Here is an 18,870-nt window from a genome sequence, read left to right on the forward strand (position 1 = left end):
CACAATTAGAGTGCGCCTCCGCACAAAAAGAACAAATTGTTAACAATTTCCATTGAATTTGTATGATGAATCGCGTATAGAGTATCGCTAGCGATTGCCAATGAAATTGCCAGGAATTCACATGAAAAATACATAAACTAATAAGGCCAACTAACATAATTAGTTGTACTATTTGAAAAGAACCTTTGCACTATGCTGTTTTTCGAACTTAAGCCTTTCTTGTTAGCGTACTTAAATGGTTGTATTATGAAAACATTACTATAAATAAACAGCAATTATTTGGTTGCAGCATATATTTTTACAAGCGTAAACAAGTATGAAAGCTACAGTCAGATGTGCTCGATTGTAAGATACCCACTATCCGTTAAATAAAAGTATCACAGTTCTTAAAACTTGCCAAATCGTATACCATAAAAACTTCTATTACAAACCGAAGACCCTATTTGGTATATCGAAGATGTACTACATTCGAAATATACAATAGAGGTTAAAGTATACCAAATTCTCAGCCAAAGTAGCTAAGACCCGATGGCAGTAAACGTAAAAAACTTATACAATTTATATCATATCTCAATCAAATTCTTAAGAATGACAAACTCTTGTGGCGGGTATAAAAACATTGATAAAACGAGTCAGCAAAAACCTGAAAATTAAAAAGTAAACAATAATAATAAATAAATTTTAATTGAAGCTGTAACAAAATTTAAAATATTAATATTAAATATTTTCAATCAATACATATTTTTCTTGTTGCTCAATAAATTTGATTATTATGAATATATGTTTTATATAAACTTTGCTGACTACCGACAAATTTTTTTCTTCACATGTTTGAACACACTTGAAAACAGTTTTATCAGCATTTTTAAGATACTATTGAAACTTTATTTATATCACTTCACGAATAATTCGATGGAGAACATTAGTTTTCATGTTTCAATTGGTTTGCAGTTTAAATATCGCTGGTTTTGTCAAACTAATGCAATTGACTAGATGAGGCATAGCCGCTGATACTCATAAAAAATACACAAAAATAGAAATTCTGGAATTTATGATTTTGTGCTCTCAGCTATTCCGACATCTTGCCAAATTCATTATTTGTCTCGCAAAAGGACACTTGAAAAACTTGAAAGTGCACTTAAAAAAAAACAGAGCTGAGGAGTAGAGAAAATATATTTTTATCTGTCTCGAACCGTTTGAGTTGAAAATTGCGGCACAACTGAACCGAATTGCAGTCGAGTCAGTGGAAATTTCAGTTCAGACAGAGTTGTTGTTTGTTTAGCTTTAGCTTTAGCTTTTGCTCTTGCTTCTTCCTCTTTCCCAGTTCCAGTTTCAGTTCCCCTTGTGAATTGGTTTCTTTCTTGATTGTTGTTGTTGGTGTTGTTGTTGTTATTGCTGCGGCTGCCTCTTGATATTTTACATAAACAGGCAAAGTGACGAGAGGGATTTTTGTTATTGTAAGTGCTGCTTAAAAATTGATTAACGCTTTGCTTATAACAAGTTTCAAATTACCAAACGGCGTCTAACTGACGATTCGTTTTCCATTTGTTATTATTGATGCTGTTGTTTGCCGAAGCATTTAGCGCCTGTGCAACAGGTAGCAGCCAGCAAGCAAGAGAAAGAGAGAGAGAGAGAGAGAGAGAGAGATGGGAAGAGTGAGAGTGATGGATAGATAGATCTTTTTGGCTTGTTAAAGAATTTCAATTGATGGTTGGTATATTTTTTTTTTTGATTTTTGTTGCCAAGTTTCAGTTTCCATTTATTGCCGCAACCAGTTAACATATTTCCTTAACAATATTCATAGTTCGTTGTTGTTGTTGTTGTTCTTTATCAGCCGCATGTTAAATGGCCTAATTTCTTGTCTAGTGACTTTGCCCAGCTGCTTCAGCGTCAGCATCATCGTCAGCATCAGCGTCAGAGTCAGAGTCAGCTTTAGCACCTCGTTGCCAACTGGCAACTGGCAGCTTCTTGTTGATGTTACACTCAGTGGCCGCAATATTCAATCGTGCCTCGTGCCTGTCATAATTGCAAGTGCTTGCCTCGAATCTATATGTCTCACTATATATCCTTTCAGCCACATGAGCAGCTCTTTGCTGAGAAGTTGAAGCTGATGCCAAAGCTGTAGCTGTAGCTGAAGCTGAAGCTGATGTTGATGCAGTAGCTAATGTCTAATGCTCTGGCACTTGAGAGGCTGCCAACAGCAGACTAAAAGTGCTAGAGAGATTGCGACAGCGAGAGCAAAGAGAGCAAAGAGGTAAATGCCTGTTGATGTGCCTAAGTTGAGCAAATCAACGAGGATGTCAAAAACAAACACACACGCGCCACAGCCACGCATCAATATAAGTAGGCACACACACACACTTCTCTCCTCTCCAGAGCAGACAGCATTTTATCCACTTAGAGCTGAAGGCCCCCTTTTAAAAATGCCAGCGAAAGTTAAGAAAAATGTGATACTTGAATAAGTAATTGTCTATAATTGAAAAAAACAAAATCGTAAAGAAGAAAATCGATTAGTGTTTCTTCTTGCCGCAATGAGGGGAGGGCGGAAAGCATTAAAAATAGAAACGAAAAGGTTTCATGCAATTTCAATAAAAATGTTGTTGAATATTTAAAGGGTAAGCATTGTAAGCATTTCTCCACCATTCGCTCACTACTTCTATGCCAGTCATATCCTTGTCATACCCTTCTCTTGGTCCCACAGTGCAGCAGCTCCAGCTCCACCGACTCCGGCTCCTCCATTTCCCAGTGCGTGTTTTTCGATGCTTAGGAAATAACAAACACGAAATTCATAAGGCAAACAAAATGAAATGTCGGTCAGCAGCTGCCTTTGGCTGCCTCAACGACTGCCTTGACTGCCCTGGATCAGGGATGCCAATGCTGTATTGGGTAGCGCAGCACAGTTTTGGGTTAACTCGGGGACAGCACGACAATGTGCCATGCCACACCATGCCACACGATGCCACGCCATGCCGCACACACATTGCATACTTTCAGGCTGACAGCGCAAAAGGGGCACAGCTGTAAAGTGTACAAAAATAGCAGCAACGAAATGAAAGAATAACAAAATAGCGCAATGAAACTAAGCCAAATGCGAACATAGAATATAGAGCAGACTAGACTATGTCAGCAATGGTCTTCAAGATGCCAACAATAATAAATTGCACTATCCGTCACTGAAATAGTCCTCACTTTAAGACAAACACTAAACCACCATTTGGTGGAAGTTTTTCAAGAAATAGTTTTATATGACAAACAATGGCTGCTACAGACGCATATTTTGTAATCTACGATATATTTTAAATGCAATAGTATGTCGATATACCAAATATAGTCTTCGTTATTTTTGGTATTTTGTAGTATTTCATAATAATTTGGTATATTTTAAATTCAGAGTATTCGTTATTTTCAGTATTTTTAGTTCATTGATTTGGTATATTTTAAATGCAATAGTATATCGATATACCAAATACAGTCTTCGTTATTTTTAGTATTTTGTAGTATTTCATAATAATTTGGTAAATATACCAAATTTGTAATATTCCTTATTGTCAATATTTTTAGTTAATCGATTCGGTATATTTGAAATAAAATAGTATATCGGTGCACAAAATAAAGCCTTCATTATGATTAGGATTTTAAATTTATAATATTCGTTATTTCAGTATTTTTAGTACATTGATTCGTTATATTTAAAATGTAATAGTATATCGATATACCAAATGCAGTCTTCGTTATTTTTAGTATTTTGTAGTATTTCATAATAATTTGGTATATTTTCAATTTAGAGTATTCGTTATTTTCAGTATTTTTAGTACATTGATTTGGTATATTTGAAATATAATAGTATACCGGTGTACCAAATATAGCCTTCGTTATTTTTACTATTTTGTAGTATTTTATAATAAATTAGTATATCTTAAATTTGTAATATTCCTTATTGTCAGTATTTTTAGTACATCGATTCGGTATATTTGAAATAAAATAGTATATCGATGTTCCAAATATAGTCTTCGTTATGTTTAGCATTTTTTAGTATTTGAATGCGGTATATTTTCAATATACCAAATATAAAATTCGTTATATTTAGTATTTTTAGTACATTGATTCGGTATATTTTAAATGTAATAGTATAACGTTATATCAAATATAGCCATCGTTATTATTAGAGTTTTTAATATATTTAAATAATAATACCGCATTGTTTTCCTTTTATTGAAACGAGTACATCACAGTCGAGCTCTCTCGACTGTAGCTTTATGGTTTGTTTATGTTTCTATAATAAAAATTAAACCTTAAGCGAATTACAAACTCCTTTAATATAACTTTCAATTGAATTTAAGTTTCGCACATTAATTTCATTTCAATCCATATATTTTATTTTACCTTTGATGAAAATATTACCAACGTTTATCGGCTTCAAAGAGTCATTAATGACGTGTCAATTGTGTCAGTTTGAATTGTCAGCGGCATTGACTACATTTCTATTAATAATTAAAACATATCGTAAATTTAGTAGCATTTCAACACGTTGCCTCCTCCTTCGTCTCTCTCTCTCTCTCCTCTCTGTCTCTATGTCTTCGAAGTCAGTTTCGATAATTGTGAAACGCAAATGAAACGCAACGTTTCGCTTGGCTGCCCTTTTGTGGCATACACAAATCGATGGCGACACAAAAATTTCACACTTAACCTGCTCCACTAGCAACCAGCAAGCAGCAAGCAGCAGCAAGCAGCAGCAAGCAGTAAGCTGGCATGCAGGCAGCTATCCTAGCAGCCTAGCAGCCTAGCTGCCAAGCAGACAACAGCAACTAAGGCGACAACAAAGCGAACGAAGTACAATCAGAAGAACCACAACCACAGCTTGGCATCGATTCTTTATACGAGTATGTACGTACGTTCGTACGTAGCTAGCTTCTGTTGAAGTGTGTGGATGCCACTGGCGGAAGTGTGGCAGCTCTTTGGGGTCCTCGTTTCCTTTTGTTTGTGTGCCGGAGAATGCAACCTCAATCTGTTGGGCCATGCGCTCGCCTTTTGTACATATGTTTCGCATTCATCGAGTGTATTGCGTATTGTCTACGTCCAGTATCCTTTTTTCCTTCCACACACACACGCTTACGCACACAGGACAGACACCAGCTTTGGATTAAGTCCACTGCAAAATCCGGTCAAGTATGGTTTTAAAGGCCTACATCACAAGCTGCGGGTCGAAAGGGGCTTATTTGCATATATACTATATAGAAAGGACAACTTTAACTCGATGTATTCTTTTTCTATTTCTCTCCTTTTACCTTTATTATTTTGCACTTTAATTCAGCTCTCTAAATTCTCTCGCTCGAGCACATAAATTGCCCCGAGGCTTTTAGGGTCTCTGACTCTGTGCGGTAATTGAAATTTTTTTGGGACAAGTGTAGCCTACTTTCTGAGGCAGTTAACATCACTGTCACCTTTTTATGGGGCTTGCTATGTAACTACTTGTATACAACGAGCTGCTTTTGGTATAACCAACCAAGCAACCAACCAATCAATTTGCCAATATGCTTCAAGAATGCGGACAATAAACATTTTTTTGGGTAATTTTCCGTTTTGTTGACATTTCTTGAAGTTCTCTCCTTTCGCTCTCTTCTCGGTTGTGTTGTGTGTGCTCATTGATAAAAAGAAAAGCAAATTGTTATTGTTGTTGTTGTTGTCTTTTGCACGTCCGACTGCGACTGCGACTTCGACACGTGTCCACGTGGCGCCTCGCTTTAAAAAAAAAAAACCAAAAAAAAAAAATAATAATAATAATAAAGAGCAGGAGAGATGCGAAAAAGAAAAGGCGCAAAAGGAAAAAGTTTTGCTTCCCATCTGCTGCTTTTCTTGAAGCGCCCGGCTCGTCGAATTATTTGATTTCCAAATTTATTTTCACTTGAAGTCTTTGCCTTTTACTTACACTTGACAGAGAGAGCGCAGGAGAGAGAGGGAAAGAGAGAGAGAGAGAGAGAGAGAGTCTGGCTGGAGTTGTCTGTTCAGCTTTACCCAAAAATATCTGGCGCAATGTTTTGCATTTAAATATTTTGGCAACTCGAATGGCATTAGCAAGTCAACCCAAAAACTCCACTCATCCTCTTTACACACTCACAAGTTTCAGTTGTGTGTGTGTGTGTTTCTCAGTTCAACTCGTATTCGTTTTGATAATCTCATTCCAAAACGTTTCGTGTTAAATAATTTCCCAAACAGCTATTAACTGCAACAAAACCGTTTTTGGCAGCGACAAATGGCAGCAAATTATGAAGTTCCAGCTTTCTCCGCCACCCCCGCCTTCGTCTCCTGGTGTTCGCCCACCCGCAAAAACCGTGAACTCCCCACACAGCGAAATAAAACTTTGGGGCAATTTTCTTTTTTTAGCTATTCGGCCCCGCTAACAATTAATTGAAATTAACATATTTTTCTTTTATTTAAGGCAAGTTATCAGGCAACTCACCCTTTTTCCTTCAACTGCTTCTCAATTCCAGCCCAACCTTTTTGAGTTCCACTTCTCCATTCTTCTTCCCCCGCTTCCTGCCTCATAACTCGGGCTGTCAAGTTGATTTCCATGCCAGTGAAAAGTTTTCATTTTTTGGCAAAGTTCTGGGCATACTTTTCCACACAGCCTCACGCTTTCGCTTTCACTTTCGCTTTCCTTCTCCCTCTCCGTTCTCGTTACCACAAAAACCAACCTACACCAGCAGCATCATTGGGGGATGAAGTTTTTGATGGGCGTGGCCACAGTCACGCCTATCAGTCAAGCTCCTCAGCGGCTTCAATCGATGGCGTGTGTGTTTTGGTTTTTGTGGAAATTGACTTCACCAGCAGCTCCTTTCTCTCTAATGTCAATCAATTGGTATTCAAATTGCGTGTTATCAATAGCAAATTTATTTTAAATATCTGCTTAACTAGTTGACTATGAAATATCCAACGTGCGTGTAAGTCAAGCAATCACTTTAAGCTACTAATATTTGTGTGATGTTGGCATTTATTTTGGAATGAAATGTTTGAGCTTTCTATTACTGAGTTGCTGCTGCCTTTTGTTTGGTGGCCCACTCAGACTTTAGTGGCTCTGGCGTTTATTATGTTTAGCTTCGCGTTTCAATTTGAGCTCAGATTCCTTTACGTTCAATTCACACAATTCCCAGGCCAGATGCACAAAGAACAGAGCGAGCAGAGCAGAGGGCTGAGGGCTGAGGGCAGACGCGTTCGCTCTCTAGGCGCATAATATGGCAAGGGGCATATTGCTCATACGCCACCGATTCCCAAGTTGTGCCATTTGTTGTCCTCGGCGGAGCAGCAGCAGCTCTGTTGCCTTTGTAGTTGCTATTTAGTTTGTGTTATTGTTTGCCCTGCCGCTGTTGCTTTTGCTGTTCCTGCTGCCCTTTATGAAAAATTATACAAAACTTTTTACTTAGTGCGCGCGGCGCTGAACAATTACGAGGCCAGTGGCAAGCGGGGCAAGTAGGGGGGGCAACAGGAAAACGTTTTGCATGGCTGCTCAATGCCCAATGCGGCTACTGGCTGCTGGCTGCGTGGTGTAGTGGGCGTAGGCGTGGCAAATGGGGGCGAGAGCAGGACGTGGTAACTGCAAATAAATTATGTGTTTGTAATAAGCGCGTTCAGCAGGCTGAGTATTTGATTTGCCTTTTTAAACGATGCTGAACGACAAGGGGAGCCACTAAGGCAACAGAGCATAAACACAAAACAACGAGCAAGCGAAAAAGCAAAAGCAAAAGCAATGTCAGTGATTCGAGATCAAGAAGTAAGAGCCAAAGAGCCGCCAATGATTCAATTAGGGTACAAATCACTTAAAGCCAAGCGTGTTGGAAATTAAATGAATCAAGTGAAATATGAAACTGCTACAAGCAAATATGATTTACATACATTTCTACATAAATCAGATAACGGGCAAAAAGGTTAATTCAAATATATGAGTTGTACGTGCTGTCAAATGAATTGCAATGCACACTTTAATTTCGTTGCAATTGTTGTGTCATTTAATTAAAGTTGAAATCCATTAAAATGCGCAAAACTTTTTGCTTGTCGAGAAATGAATTGTCGTTGCCGACGGAAAGCAGGCTACGGAATGAAATCGAAGCCAGCCTAGATGTAGGCAACACTTTTATGAAATATATATTTCTTATAAGCTGTTGGGGAAAACTGAATCCAATTCCAACAATCCGACGTGTTAATTACTCGCACTCACTGGCTCTTTTGTGTCTTTCGCTCTTCCCATTCTATACCCTTTACTTCTTCTTTTTTTTCTTTTTGTTGGGTGTTGGTTGAACTTTTCGGCATTTCTGCGGAATTCAATTTCAAAGCTATATCATTTTCATTTAATTTCACGCTTTCAATTTGCCAACCCAACGACAACAGCCCACGCAACTAAACACTAACGTTGAGCCTCAGAAGTTGGGTGGCCGAGGAGGGAGGAGGGCTTCAGATTGACCTAGCGTCGCATCCTTTTTTCCGACTCGTTCACTCATTTCCTTTCTACCCATCCTATTTATGTGTGTGTGTGTGTGTGTGTGTGTGTGTGTGTGAGCTGGTGTCTGTCTAGTTGACCTCGTCGTTGCCGCGCTAACATGCCAAAGGTATGCCATAATAGATTTTTGCACCTATTGTCTGTAAAATGAAACCGTAACGGGTTTTGCGTTGTCCTCATTCGCTTTCCTTTCCTTTCTCTACTTTTTTTTTGTTCTGTTCTTCAAAGGCAACGTGCATTTATTTTAAGGCCACTTGCTGGCACTTGAAATACCACGCAATAAACTATTAATCAATTAGTAACACAAATATCGATACTCTTCTCATTGTGAATGGACTTTTACAGGGTATTTGCAGTTGTGTTGTGTGTTGCACAATGCTTGAATTGTGCTTTTGTATGGATTTGTTTTGTTATTTAGAGAACTAGTAAATAGATCCAATTAGTTGCTTCCATCTACAATGCGATGGCAAATGTTTGCTCAATTTGTCGATTCTTGCACTTTGTGCGCAACTTTGTTGAACTTGCTGAAATTAAATGTTTTTCCATTCTACAAAATTGTAAGCTCATTGCCTGTGTCTTTGTGTGTATGTATGTGTGTGTGTGTGTGTGTGTGTGTGCGGGGATTGCTCAGCAAATTTTAAATGTGGAAAAGGGGAATCCTTACTTTTGCGTTGATGAAGAAAAAGTAATATGCTTTACATTGTGTGAAAACTAACGTAATCATTTCTTGCACTCTCTTCCTCTATCTCTTTCTCTTTCTCGTTTTTCTTTGGCGCGTTTTACTCGCTCTTTTGCTAAATTACAATGTATAGCAAAAACTTTGATTAATTAAAAGTAAAGGAAAAACAATACGAGAGCAACAATAGCAGCAGCAACAACAACAGCAGCAGCAACGACAACTTTAGTTGTTGTCGAGCGTTGGCGACGCGCAGCCAACGCTTTGACCCACAACAACAACAACAACAACAGTCACAGCAAGGACATCAAGGACAAACGCACCAACTTTGTGAACTTTTTTTCTGTGCAAAGATCGTTTCGAAAGACAAACAAATCAAACCCAAACAAAGAAAATCTAACAACATTTGCAGCAAATCATCGAAATGGAATTGAGCATCGCAATTTTGAAGCATTTAGCCAACTACAACAACAGCAACAACAACAACTATTACAACTGCAGCAGCAACAACAAATCTACAGAGTGTTATAAAAAGCAGTTCTTGAGCAGCTACAACAAAAACAACGACAAACAGCGACAGACAACAACCAACAGTAACGGCAACAGTAAAAAGAGCAGCAGCAACCATAGCACAACGATTGCAGCAACAACTGCAACTTCAGCAACATCAACAATATTTATCAACAACCAAAGCGACAAAGCGTCAACAGCAGCAGCAACAGCAGCAATAACAACTGCAACCATTGCTCACAACGCTGAAGCAACCGTCCAAAAAGCAGCTGTCAGTCCATTCAACAGCAGCAGCAGCAGCAACAACCACAGCAGTAGCAGCAACCAGAACAACAACTAGACAGCAGTAACAATTACAAACAAAAATAACAACTAAAATCAAAATCAACAGATTCAGACAACAATAGTGACATATTCCTAACAAGCAACCATCGATTAACAATCAATCAATCTACAACAACAGCAACAGCAGTAATAAAAACAAGAACAATGCAGCGTCTACGAACAACATTCACGCGATCGCGAACTCCGACGGGAGCTGAAATGAAAATGCAGAATAGTCTCGAGGTGCCCAAGCAGGTATAATGCCGTTCAATATCGATAAGCTATCAATGTGTTATCGATCTCGTTATGCTATTGATAACTTATCGTTTTTCAATGTTGCTTCATCGATTATTCGTTGTTGTGTGTGCCCATTTCTTCTGTGTTTTTATATATTATAATAATTTTCCTTTTTCGATAAATTCCTTTTTTGGTTATTTTCGTTGCATGCTTGATTTGTATATCGTTTAACAAAATGCATGCGTCGCACTAACTGGCAAGCGTTTATCGATCAATGCATAAGTTGACAATTGTTGTGGTCCATATGTACAAACAACGATAATACAATCTGCTCTTCGTTACACGATGTCTATTTCGATCACTTGTTTATCGATCAGTGTTAATGTTTATTAATAACACTCAACAAATTAGTTGTAAAGTCTATATTGATCAATTGCTAACGATAACAGTCGCTGCTCTTGCTAGTACAATAGCTACTGCGCTGAATTGTATATCGATCAATGCATAAGATACGTATATTTATCGATAATATTTCCTGCATTGTCTACAAAGTGCGTATCGATCTATGCATACTATTCAGTACTTGATGTGCATGATACTTTAACAAACTTTGATTTTACTATATAGTATAGTAGATTAAACTAATTGTCAATGTTTAAATGATGTGTTCATCTGACAGAAGCAATTGCTGTTCTTGCAACGCATGTTGATCGATAACACTGCAAAGTGCACAAACCTCTTCTTTTAATGTCTTCCGTTTCTTTTGTTTTGTTGTTGTCCCCAAATTGTGTGTAAACAGTCAGTCACGTGATCGATTATTTCTCTCCTCTTGGGTGTCCTCAATCCTTCTAGGTGCGCTCCGCTTCCTTCGACGAGATGCAGCTGGAGGCGCAGCGCGTGTCGGCGCATCTGCTGAAGCAGCAATCGTCCTCGTCGGCAGAGGAACGCAGCTCGGATGGCGGATACCTGCAGGTGCCGCAGGCGGCGCATGCTCAGCGCTCGCACAGCTTCGACTCTGCAGCGGCGTCGGTGGGCAGCGACGATTCGGGCGCCTTTCTCGAGGTGCCGCGTCGTTTGAAGACACGTCGCAGCTCATCGACGAAGACGCCGCCGCCCTGCATTCACTGCTACTATGTGGAGCAATATGAGAAGCAGATGAGCGCCGAGCAGCGTTACTTTATCGATCATCGCGAACTGACGACGCTCAGCTACAGCAACACCAGCTCCGAGGTGAGCGACGACGATGATGATGATGATGTCGAGGACATTACCGAGGCGCTCGAGGATGATGACGACGACGAGGAGGACGAAGAGGAGGCCGAGGCTGAAGCGGAGCCGGATGATGGCCGAACCGGTGGCCCTGGCGGCGAAGCCGATGCCGAGGCAGATGCCAGCGCTGGCGGAGAACTGCTGGACGATGATGCGGCCGTCGAGATGGACATACGCATGTCCAACCTGAGCATGGGCAGCAGCATCGAGGAGTCACGGGCCCGCCTGCCACGGCAGATGCGTCGCCACACCATTGGCAGCTCGGTGACGACCTCCGAGGACGAGGGACTCGAGGGTTCCGATCACGGTTCGCCGCACTTTGGCAACACGCTGTTGCCGCCGCAACCCGCAACGCCGTGTGGCATCACCTTCACGCTGTCGCCGACCAACGGCGACTATCCGCCGCTGCCCAGCTATGCGTTCCCCATCGATCCCAGCTCGCCGCCTCTGACACCAAACTCGTCGCTAATGCGCTCCAATCTAGCGCTGGAGTTGCCCTCATCCTCGGCCACCGGGCAACTGCAGCTGGGCGCCACAGCCGTGGCAGCAGCTGCTGCACTCACGCTGCCCGCCATTGCCACCGGTGGCAGCGGTGGCATCGGTGGCAGCGCCGCAAGCAGCGCCACCTGTGCCAGCGCCGATGCCGAAGATGCGGGCGCTGCGATGGGCGTGCCGATGCGGGCCAGACGTCGCTCAATATCGCGGCAGGAGGCCATCTTCGTGGAGCCCACGGGCAATTCGCTGGAGAACGTGTCGCATGAGGAGGTGGACAATAACAGTGGGGCGCACAAATCATCGATGGACACCGCCGATTCGCTGGAGGAAGCATCCACCATGGCCACCTGTGGCTCACCCATGGCACAAGCAGCAAGTGGAGGAGGAAGTGGAGCTGGAAGTGCCACCGCTGCGGCACATCATGCTGCATTTGTGGTGCGCGACATTTACTTGACCGTGCCGGATCTGAAGCGTGATCGCGCCGCCTCGGTGGACTCCTGTTTCTCCAAGGTCTCCTCGGGTGGCAAAACCGAGGAGCTGCAGCCCTCCGGCGACGGCTGCTTCCTGGCGGTGCCCAACATCAATGCGACGCGTTCCCGTTCCGTCGACATTGTCCTGCCCACCGATGAGCAGGCGCGCTACAAGGCGCTGGCGATGACCGGCAGCGGTGGAGCAGCCGCTGGTCTCTATGCAGCCGACGGGTATGTTCAACTCTCCCCCTCTCTAGAGCAACCACAATCTCTCTCTCTCTCTTTAACTTGCTGTTTTGCTTTGTTTGTTTTTGTCTTGTGTTCGTCTCACATATTTTTCTTTTTTTGCTGCTGCTGTCTGCGAGGGTTGCCAGCAATATTTGTGAATTATAATATTTCTTTATTTGTCACTTGCCTCATTTTTTTGTAATTTAAGCAACCAATTTTGCTTAACAACTAATTTATTTATTTGGACATTTAAATTAAGAGAAATGCCTAACAAAACAAACTAGCTTCAATGAATTGCAATGCTTTTCATATGCTATTACTTAAAATTCAGAGTAATTAATAGGTTTACATCATAAAACAAGATTTGCAAATAGAACAGTTGTAATAAATTATTAAGCACAATAATTTATGTTATTTAGGAAAAAAGATTACTGCAATTATCAAATTTTTTGTATTTCATAGTTGATTTTATTATATGTTATGTTTAATAATATACAATTATATTACAAAATAAAGCAGATGTAATACTATATATTTAAAACTTTTAAAATAATTAATAATAAGTGTACAGTAGAAAATAATGTACATACATATATGTATATCGTATTATTATCAAACGTTTCTTTCTTATAAGGATAAGATGAATTTAAGAATTTTATCAATTTCTACCAGAAAATTAAGATGCGATTATATAAAAATTGTAGAAGTTATTTAAGAAATACTTGTGTAGGATAAAAATTGGGTATAAACTGCTGAAGCTGACAATTTAGTATATTTTATATGATATGGTATATTTTGGTACAGAACAAAATATACCAGATTGTCAGCTGGTAGCAGTTTAGACAGCTACACCAAAATAGCACTTGATATATTTGAGCTATTTTGCGGTATATTTTTGGTATATTTATAGAATATGGTTTTATTAAAAATGTGTAATGGGTATCTCATAGTCCACCACATGCTTGCTTGTTCTTTTTTTTTAAATTTGCATAATAGATTCATTTTACTTAAATTTAGTAAAATTCTGTTAAGCTTCTTCTTAAAGCAATAAATTATTTATAATTCTAACTAAAATGTTCATATCAGAATTTAATACTTAATTTTGAATTTGGTTTTATGTTTAATTTGACAATATTAAACTTAGGTGGAATGCGATGAAAATAAGAATTATGCAATTAATATAATATGAATTCGCAAGAAATAATAATAAATATATTATGTCAGCAGTCTGTAGCAATAATTTCGAACATTTAAATTGATTAATTAAACGAAATTGCTGAGTCAGATTGTTCTTTGCTGACTTTTCAAAATGCTGCGAATTCAAGGCAACACGTTAAAAGCTTCTCAACTCAAATTGTGGTCTTCTTCAAACTGTGACACCGTTTGGACTCTCTCTCTCTCTCGAGTCACTGACATTGTGTAACATAGTAGCTGAGCTTATTATTATTTGGCCAAAAGCGTGTGTGTGTGTGTTTTAGGCCATGATTGGTTGCGCGTGGAGCATCAAGTGGAGCGACATGTGATGCGTTGCCCAAAAATCGAGATAGAGAAAGAAGGCTCGCGGCTTTAGCTCTAATTAGAAGATAACTCAGCCTACAGCCACAGTCACAGTTATAGTCAGAGCCATGGCCACAATCACATCTAGTTGTAGCTGAGGCAAGTACGTTCAACGTTTTCATAATTCGCACGCAGAGCACGGTCATTGACTTGGAAGCTGGACGCTGAGCGAGAGTCTGAGAGTTGAGAGTGTTGTTGGTTGGGTGTTGTCAGTATGTCAGTATCCTGTCAGAGTCCTTTGCAATGCCAAATAACCAAATAGCGTGGGCCAGCGAAAGAGAAAGACAGAGAGCGTGGAAGAGCAGGCGCATGCATAAATTATGGCGGGCCGTTGTTGAAAAAGAGGCTCAGCCAAGCGATTTCCTTGAATTACAACAAAAGTAGCTCATAAATAACATTCAAACAAAGTGTCCTGTTGCCCAAAATGACAGCTAAGCGAACGTACGCACCGACAAACGGACTAAAGATACACGGACAGACAGACGGACGGACGGACGGACAGACAGCCGAACAGTTGGACAGTTGGACAATTCAAGCGTTGTGAGCTGAGCTTCACTCAGAGTGTCGCCTCTGTGGCCAATTGTGGGCAATTTGTTCTTCTTCTCATTCCCGTTCCCGTTCCCGTTCCCGTTCGCTGTCGCCGTCGTTTGTTGTTTGGCCAAATATGGTTAAGCCCTTGTCCGAAAACTTCCTTTTTAGATAGATGGATGAATATGAGTTTTGTGACAGCCAAGTGCAAGTTAATCAGCCTGAAAAAGATACAACTTTCCTGATGGATAGCAATGTTAAGCGTTCACTTTTATTCTCGCATTTTTATTTGAAATTCGCATTCCCCTCCGTCTCAGTTGCATTTGCAATTACAGTGACAGTTTCTCATACTCAACTATGATTGATTTCATCAAATGATTTACTTAATTTATTTAAATAGTACAAATTTGAATTTAAAAAAGACTAAGCTGAAATTAATAGTTTATTTGCAAAGATGAAAGTTTTTAATTGGAGTGAATAAATTGAAGATTAACATAGTGAAAATACAATTCCTAAAAAATGTATATTATTGATGCGTAGCATACAATATAACTAATATATAGATATAATGTAATATATATAATATATAGATATAATATATAGATTTAATTAAGATCGAACTACATTTAAAAATATTACAATTCATTTATTTTATATACTTTAAGTTGTTGTTCGATATTTATCTACCCAAGTATAATTACAACTATTAAAATTAGTTTATTTTAAACCTTCTTTTACCTTTTTTGACTTCTAAACTTTACGTCAATTAATAATGCATTATATATTTTACGTATAATTTAAATACTTAAAAATTTTGGTTTATTGTTATCCATGCACTAAAGTTTGCTAAATTTACTAACTCTATTTTTGTTTCTCTTTCACAGGTATGTAAACACACTCACTGGTTATCTACATTATTATAGCCATTAAGTTCAGTCAATTTGCACAGATAAGTACCAAATAAATATGTTTGATAGCTTTAAGCCATGTCCTCGTGTGTGTGTGTGTGTGTGTGATTCAAGGCAACTTTGGACTTTTATTTACACACGAGAGCTTTTCTTTTTAATTTCCGATTCATGTGGTCACAACAGCATGGGATGGCAAAAGGATGTTTTTTTGGGTTGTTCATTTATGATCACATTTTATTCCCCGCTTCCCTTCTTAATGTGTGTCTCTGTCTGTGCGTGTGTGTGTGTGTGTGTTTTTTTCGCGGGGGTTAAATCACGATTCCTTTTGTTGGGTCTATTAGCAAGTGGCTTTCGCATTCGGTTTGCGCCCCGAAGCGAAGCGGATGCCAATGGGCATCATAAAGTTGATTTTTGATTTACGATGCCCAAGCGTGACATGTTATTGTCTATCGAGGGGTCGAGTCCAGTCGAGTCGAGTCGAGTCGAGCCGAGCAGGCAAACAGCACTCACCCGTCACTTACCCTGGCACTCACTACCGCAACAGAACGCTGCTCTATCAGCGGCTATCGATGGCTTAATGCCCCAAACCATTAACCATTGAATGATATGTTTAATTTTTTTGTGCTTGACCTTTTGCTCAATAAAATGGAAAATATTATAAAATCATTCAATCATGCATCGCATGCCAGCAATCCGGTGAAACGCCAGCGAAGCATTCAACTCTTTGCTGCCTTTCAACTTCCTTTCCATTCCGTTTTGAGTGTGCGGCTCATTCATGCGATTTGCGACGCCCATTATTGCGGTTTCTTTTTTTTTTCTTGTTTGTTTGTTGCCCTCGACTCCCTTGGGATAACAACAACAACAACAATAGCAACAAGAACGACAATAAACAGTTGGCAAACGGTAATAGCAACAAAAACAGAAGCTTAACTTCACTTTTATGACAATGGCGCAAATAATTTTATGAAAGCGTTCCCAGGAGTAGCAAAAGAATTGTACCGCATCTAAATTAACATAAACTCCACAGAGAGAGAGAGAGAGCGAGAGAGAGCGACAAGAGAGAAGAGAACAGGGTGATAAGGGAGCTCGAACCTGGCTGTAAATATTTAGAGCAACCTCAGTTGAGGCGCGTGCACATTAATCATACGCCGCGTGCCACAAAACTTCAATAATCAGTCGGTGGCCAAGTCCTGCGGGGCGAGACACGTAATGCCATAAAAAAGCATAAAACTTGAACATAAATAAATGAGAAATGAATGCTTAAAAGTGCACAACTTAAATCGACCCTTAAATTAGACTAAAATTAAAATAATTAGCCCATCAAAATACACAGCTTATGAGTGACCATTATAGAAAATAGCAAATCCATAGACGAGCAATGCTACAATAATCATAAATTATGGGTTTCGCATGAATGGACTTAATGATATTCTGCATTCGATTGAATGGTTAATGAGTCGTCAAATGCTTTGATTGCTTTCATCATGTGATTCAATATAGAAACAAAAATATACAAAATCACATTTGTATATTCCATATATATATATCGAAATTCAATTGCCATCAGATTGTGGTTATGATTTCCTGTGGAATATTTTTGCCGCTTTTCAATTGGTGTTCGGCTAATCTATTCATGTAAATCAATCACTTTCGACTTTAGTACAAATTGTTGTTGCAGATCTGATCTAGAAATGCGGCAGAAATGTGCAGAGCTCTGATTGACTTATGATGCCCACTCAATTGTTCAGCTACACCATAAAAATGTCTATCGCCAAAGTGATCCCTTTCTCTCTCTCTCTCACTCTGTCTCTATGTCTTTCTCTATTGAGATTTGTGTGTGTCATGTCCGCTGTGGGGCAGCTGCTAGAGGAGTTCCAGTTCCGCATTGCTGACGCACGAAAGCGCAACAAGAGGCTACAAGCTAAAACAACGCAGCAGTCCACCGCAATATTCAGTTTTTTGCCTTCTTGCCATACCCTAGCGACTCATTGCCATTTAGGGGAGTGTGTTATGTTCGCAGCGTTTTTGGCAGCGGCAACAACTTAATGCGCATAATTTGTGAATATTCAATTAAATTGCTAACGTCAAGAAATCATTAAAAGAATTTAGAATTATTTGTTGTTTTCTTTGGGTAGCTTTGTTGTTTTGAAGTTGAACTTTTTGGGCAGGGTATGTGCTAGTTGAGCACGCTGTCTGTTTGCATTGTTAGAGTACGATTCGCAACTACGTCATCGACAATCGTCAATCGTCGGTCTGTCAGTCATATGTGTTCGTGAGAGCAAGAGCAACAAAGACAACAGCAGCAACAACAATAGCGGCAACGAAAAAGCAACGAAAAAAACAAAACTGAAATGCAAATTGAAGGCACAAAGCGAAAAAAATGCCAGCGAGCAATCAAAGCGAAACAAAGCAAAAAGGCTGCGTTGCTCTCGACGTCGCAGTCGCTGGGAGCAGAACTAAAAATGTCACCATGGAAATATGAAAGCAGACGCGCGCGTAAGAAGAGATCGAATCCCCCACACACACACACTTAAATAGCAACAACAACAGCAACGAAACTCACCACAATTGTGGAGGTGACAAAGCGCCAACTTAGCGATCTTCTGCTGCCCACAGCGACAGCGACGGCGACTGCGACAGCGACAGAGGCTGCTGCTGCTGTTGCTGCTGTTGCTGTTGCTGCTCGGTCGAGGCTGATCGCTGCCTCAGTTGCCGTGTGTGGTTGGACGCCGCCAGCCAGCAAAAAGAACGTGAACGTGAACCGTAAAGAGTCGTTGTCTGTGTCGTCGTCGTTGTCGTCGCCGCTTACGCGATCAAACAAATAGAATCTCCGCTCTCACCCCCTTCAGACCCGCCGGTTACCCCGCGTGCCGAGAGAAAACAACAAAAATTTAATATACTATGGAAAAGCCATAGGAAGAAGGCGGGGGAAATGTAAAGTAAAAAAGTAAAAAGTGTGTTGGAAACATTTTGTGTTTGTTTTTCTATCATTATATTATATTTATTTTTTTTTTTGTGCTGTGCTGTGCTGTGCTGTGGCAAACAGAGAGAGAAAGAGATAAGCAACAACAATTTGCACGCAACGTGTAATACGTAATGCGAAAATTGCAAATCAAAACAACAATAGCAACGACAAAAAATGTCAAAGATGCCGCCCCATGTGGTTGCAGTTACGAGTGT

At 40.0% G+C, this 18,870-nt stretch overlaps 1 protein-coding gene across 2 annotated transcripts in view; it reads left to right on the forward strand.

The window, feature by feature from the left end:
• LOC133847424 (eye-specific diacylglycerol kinase-like) overlaps window positions 1-18,870 on the forward strand; it is a 138,013-nt gene that overhangs the window by 87,862 nt on the left and 31,281 nt on the right. The window contains exons 2-3 of one of the 2 annotated variants that reach the window (XM_062282453.1): window positions 9,301-10,253; window positions 11,088-12,700. The exons of the other annotated variant lie outside the window; for it this stretch is intronic. Of the exons in view, the coding sequence (XP_062138437.1) occupies window positions 10,164-10,253; window positions 11,088-12,700 (1,703 nt within the window). The 5' untranslated portion in view covers window positions 9,301-10,163. The remainder of the gene's footprint in view (window positions 1-9,300; window positions 10,254-11,087; window positions 12,701-18,870) is intronic. 2 annotated transcript variants of the gene reach the window in all.

Source organism: Drosophila sulfurigaster, chromosome X (assembly GCF_023558435.1).
Source record: "Drosophila sulfurigaster albostrigata strain 15112-1811.04 chromosome X, ASM2355843v2, whole genome shotgun sequence".
Classification (NCBI taxonomy): domain Eukaryota; kingdom Metazoa; phylum Arthropoda; class Insecta; order Diptera; family Drosophilidae; genus Drosophila; species Drosophila sulfurigaster.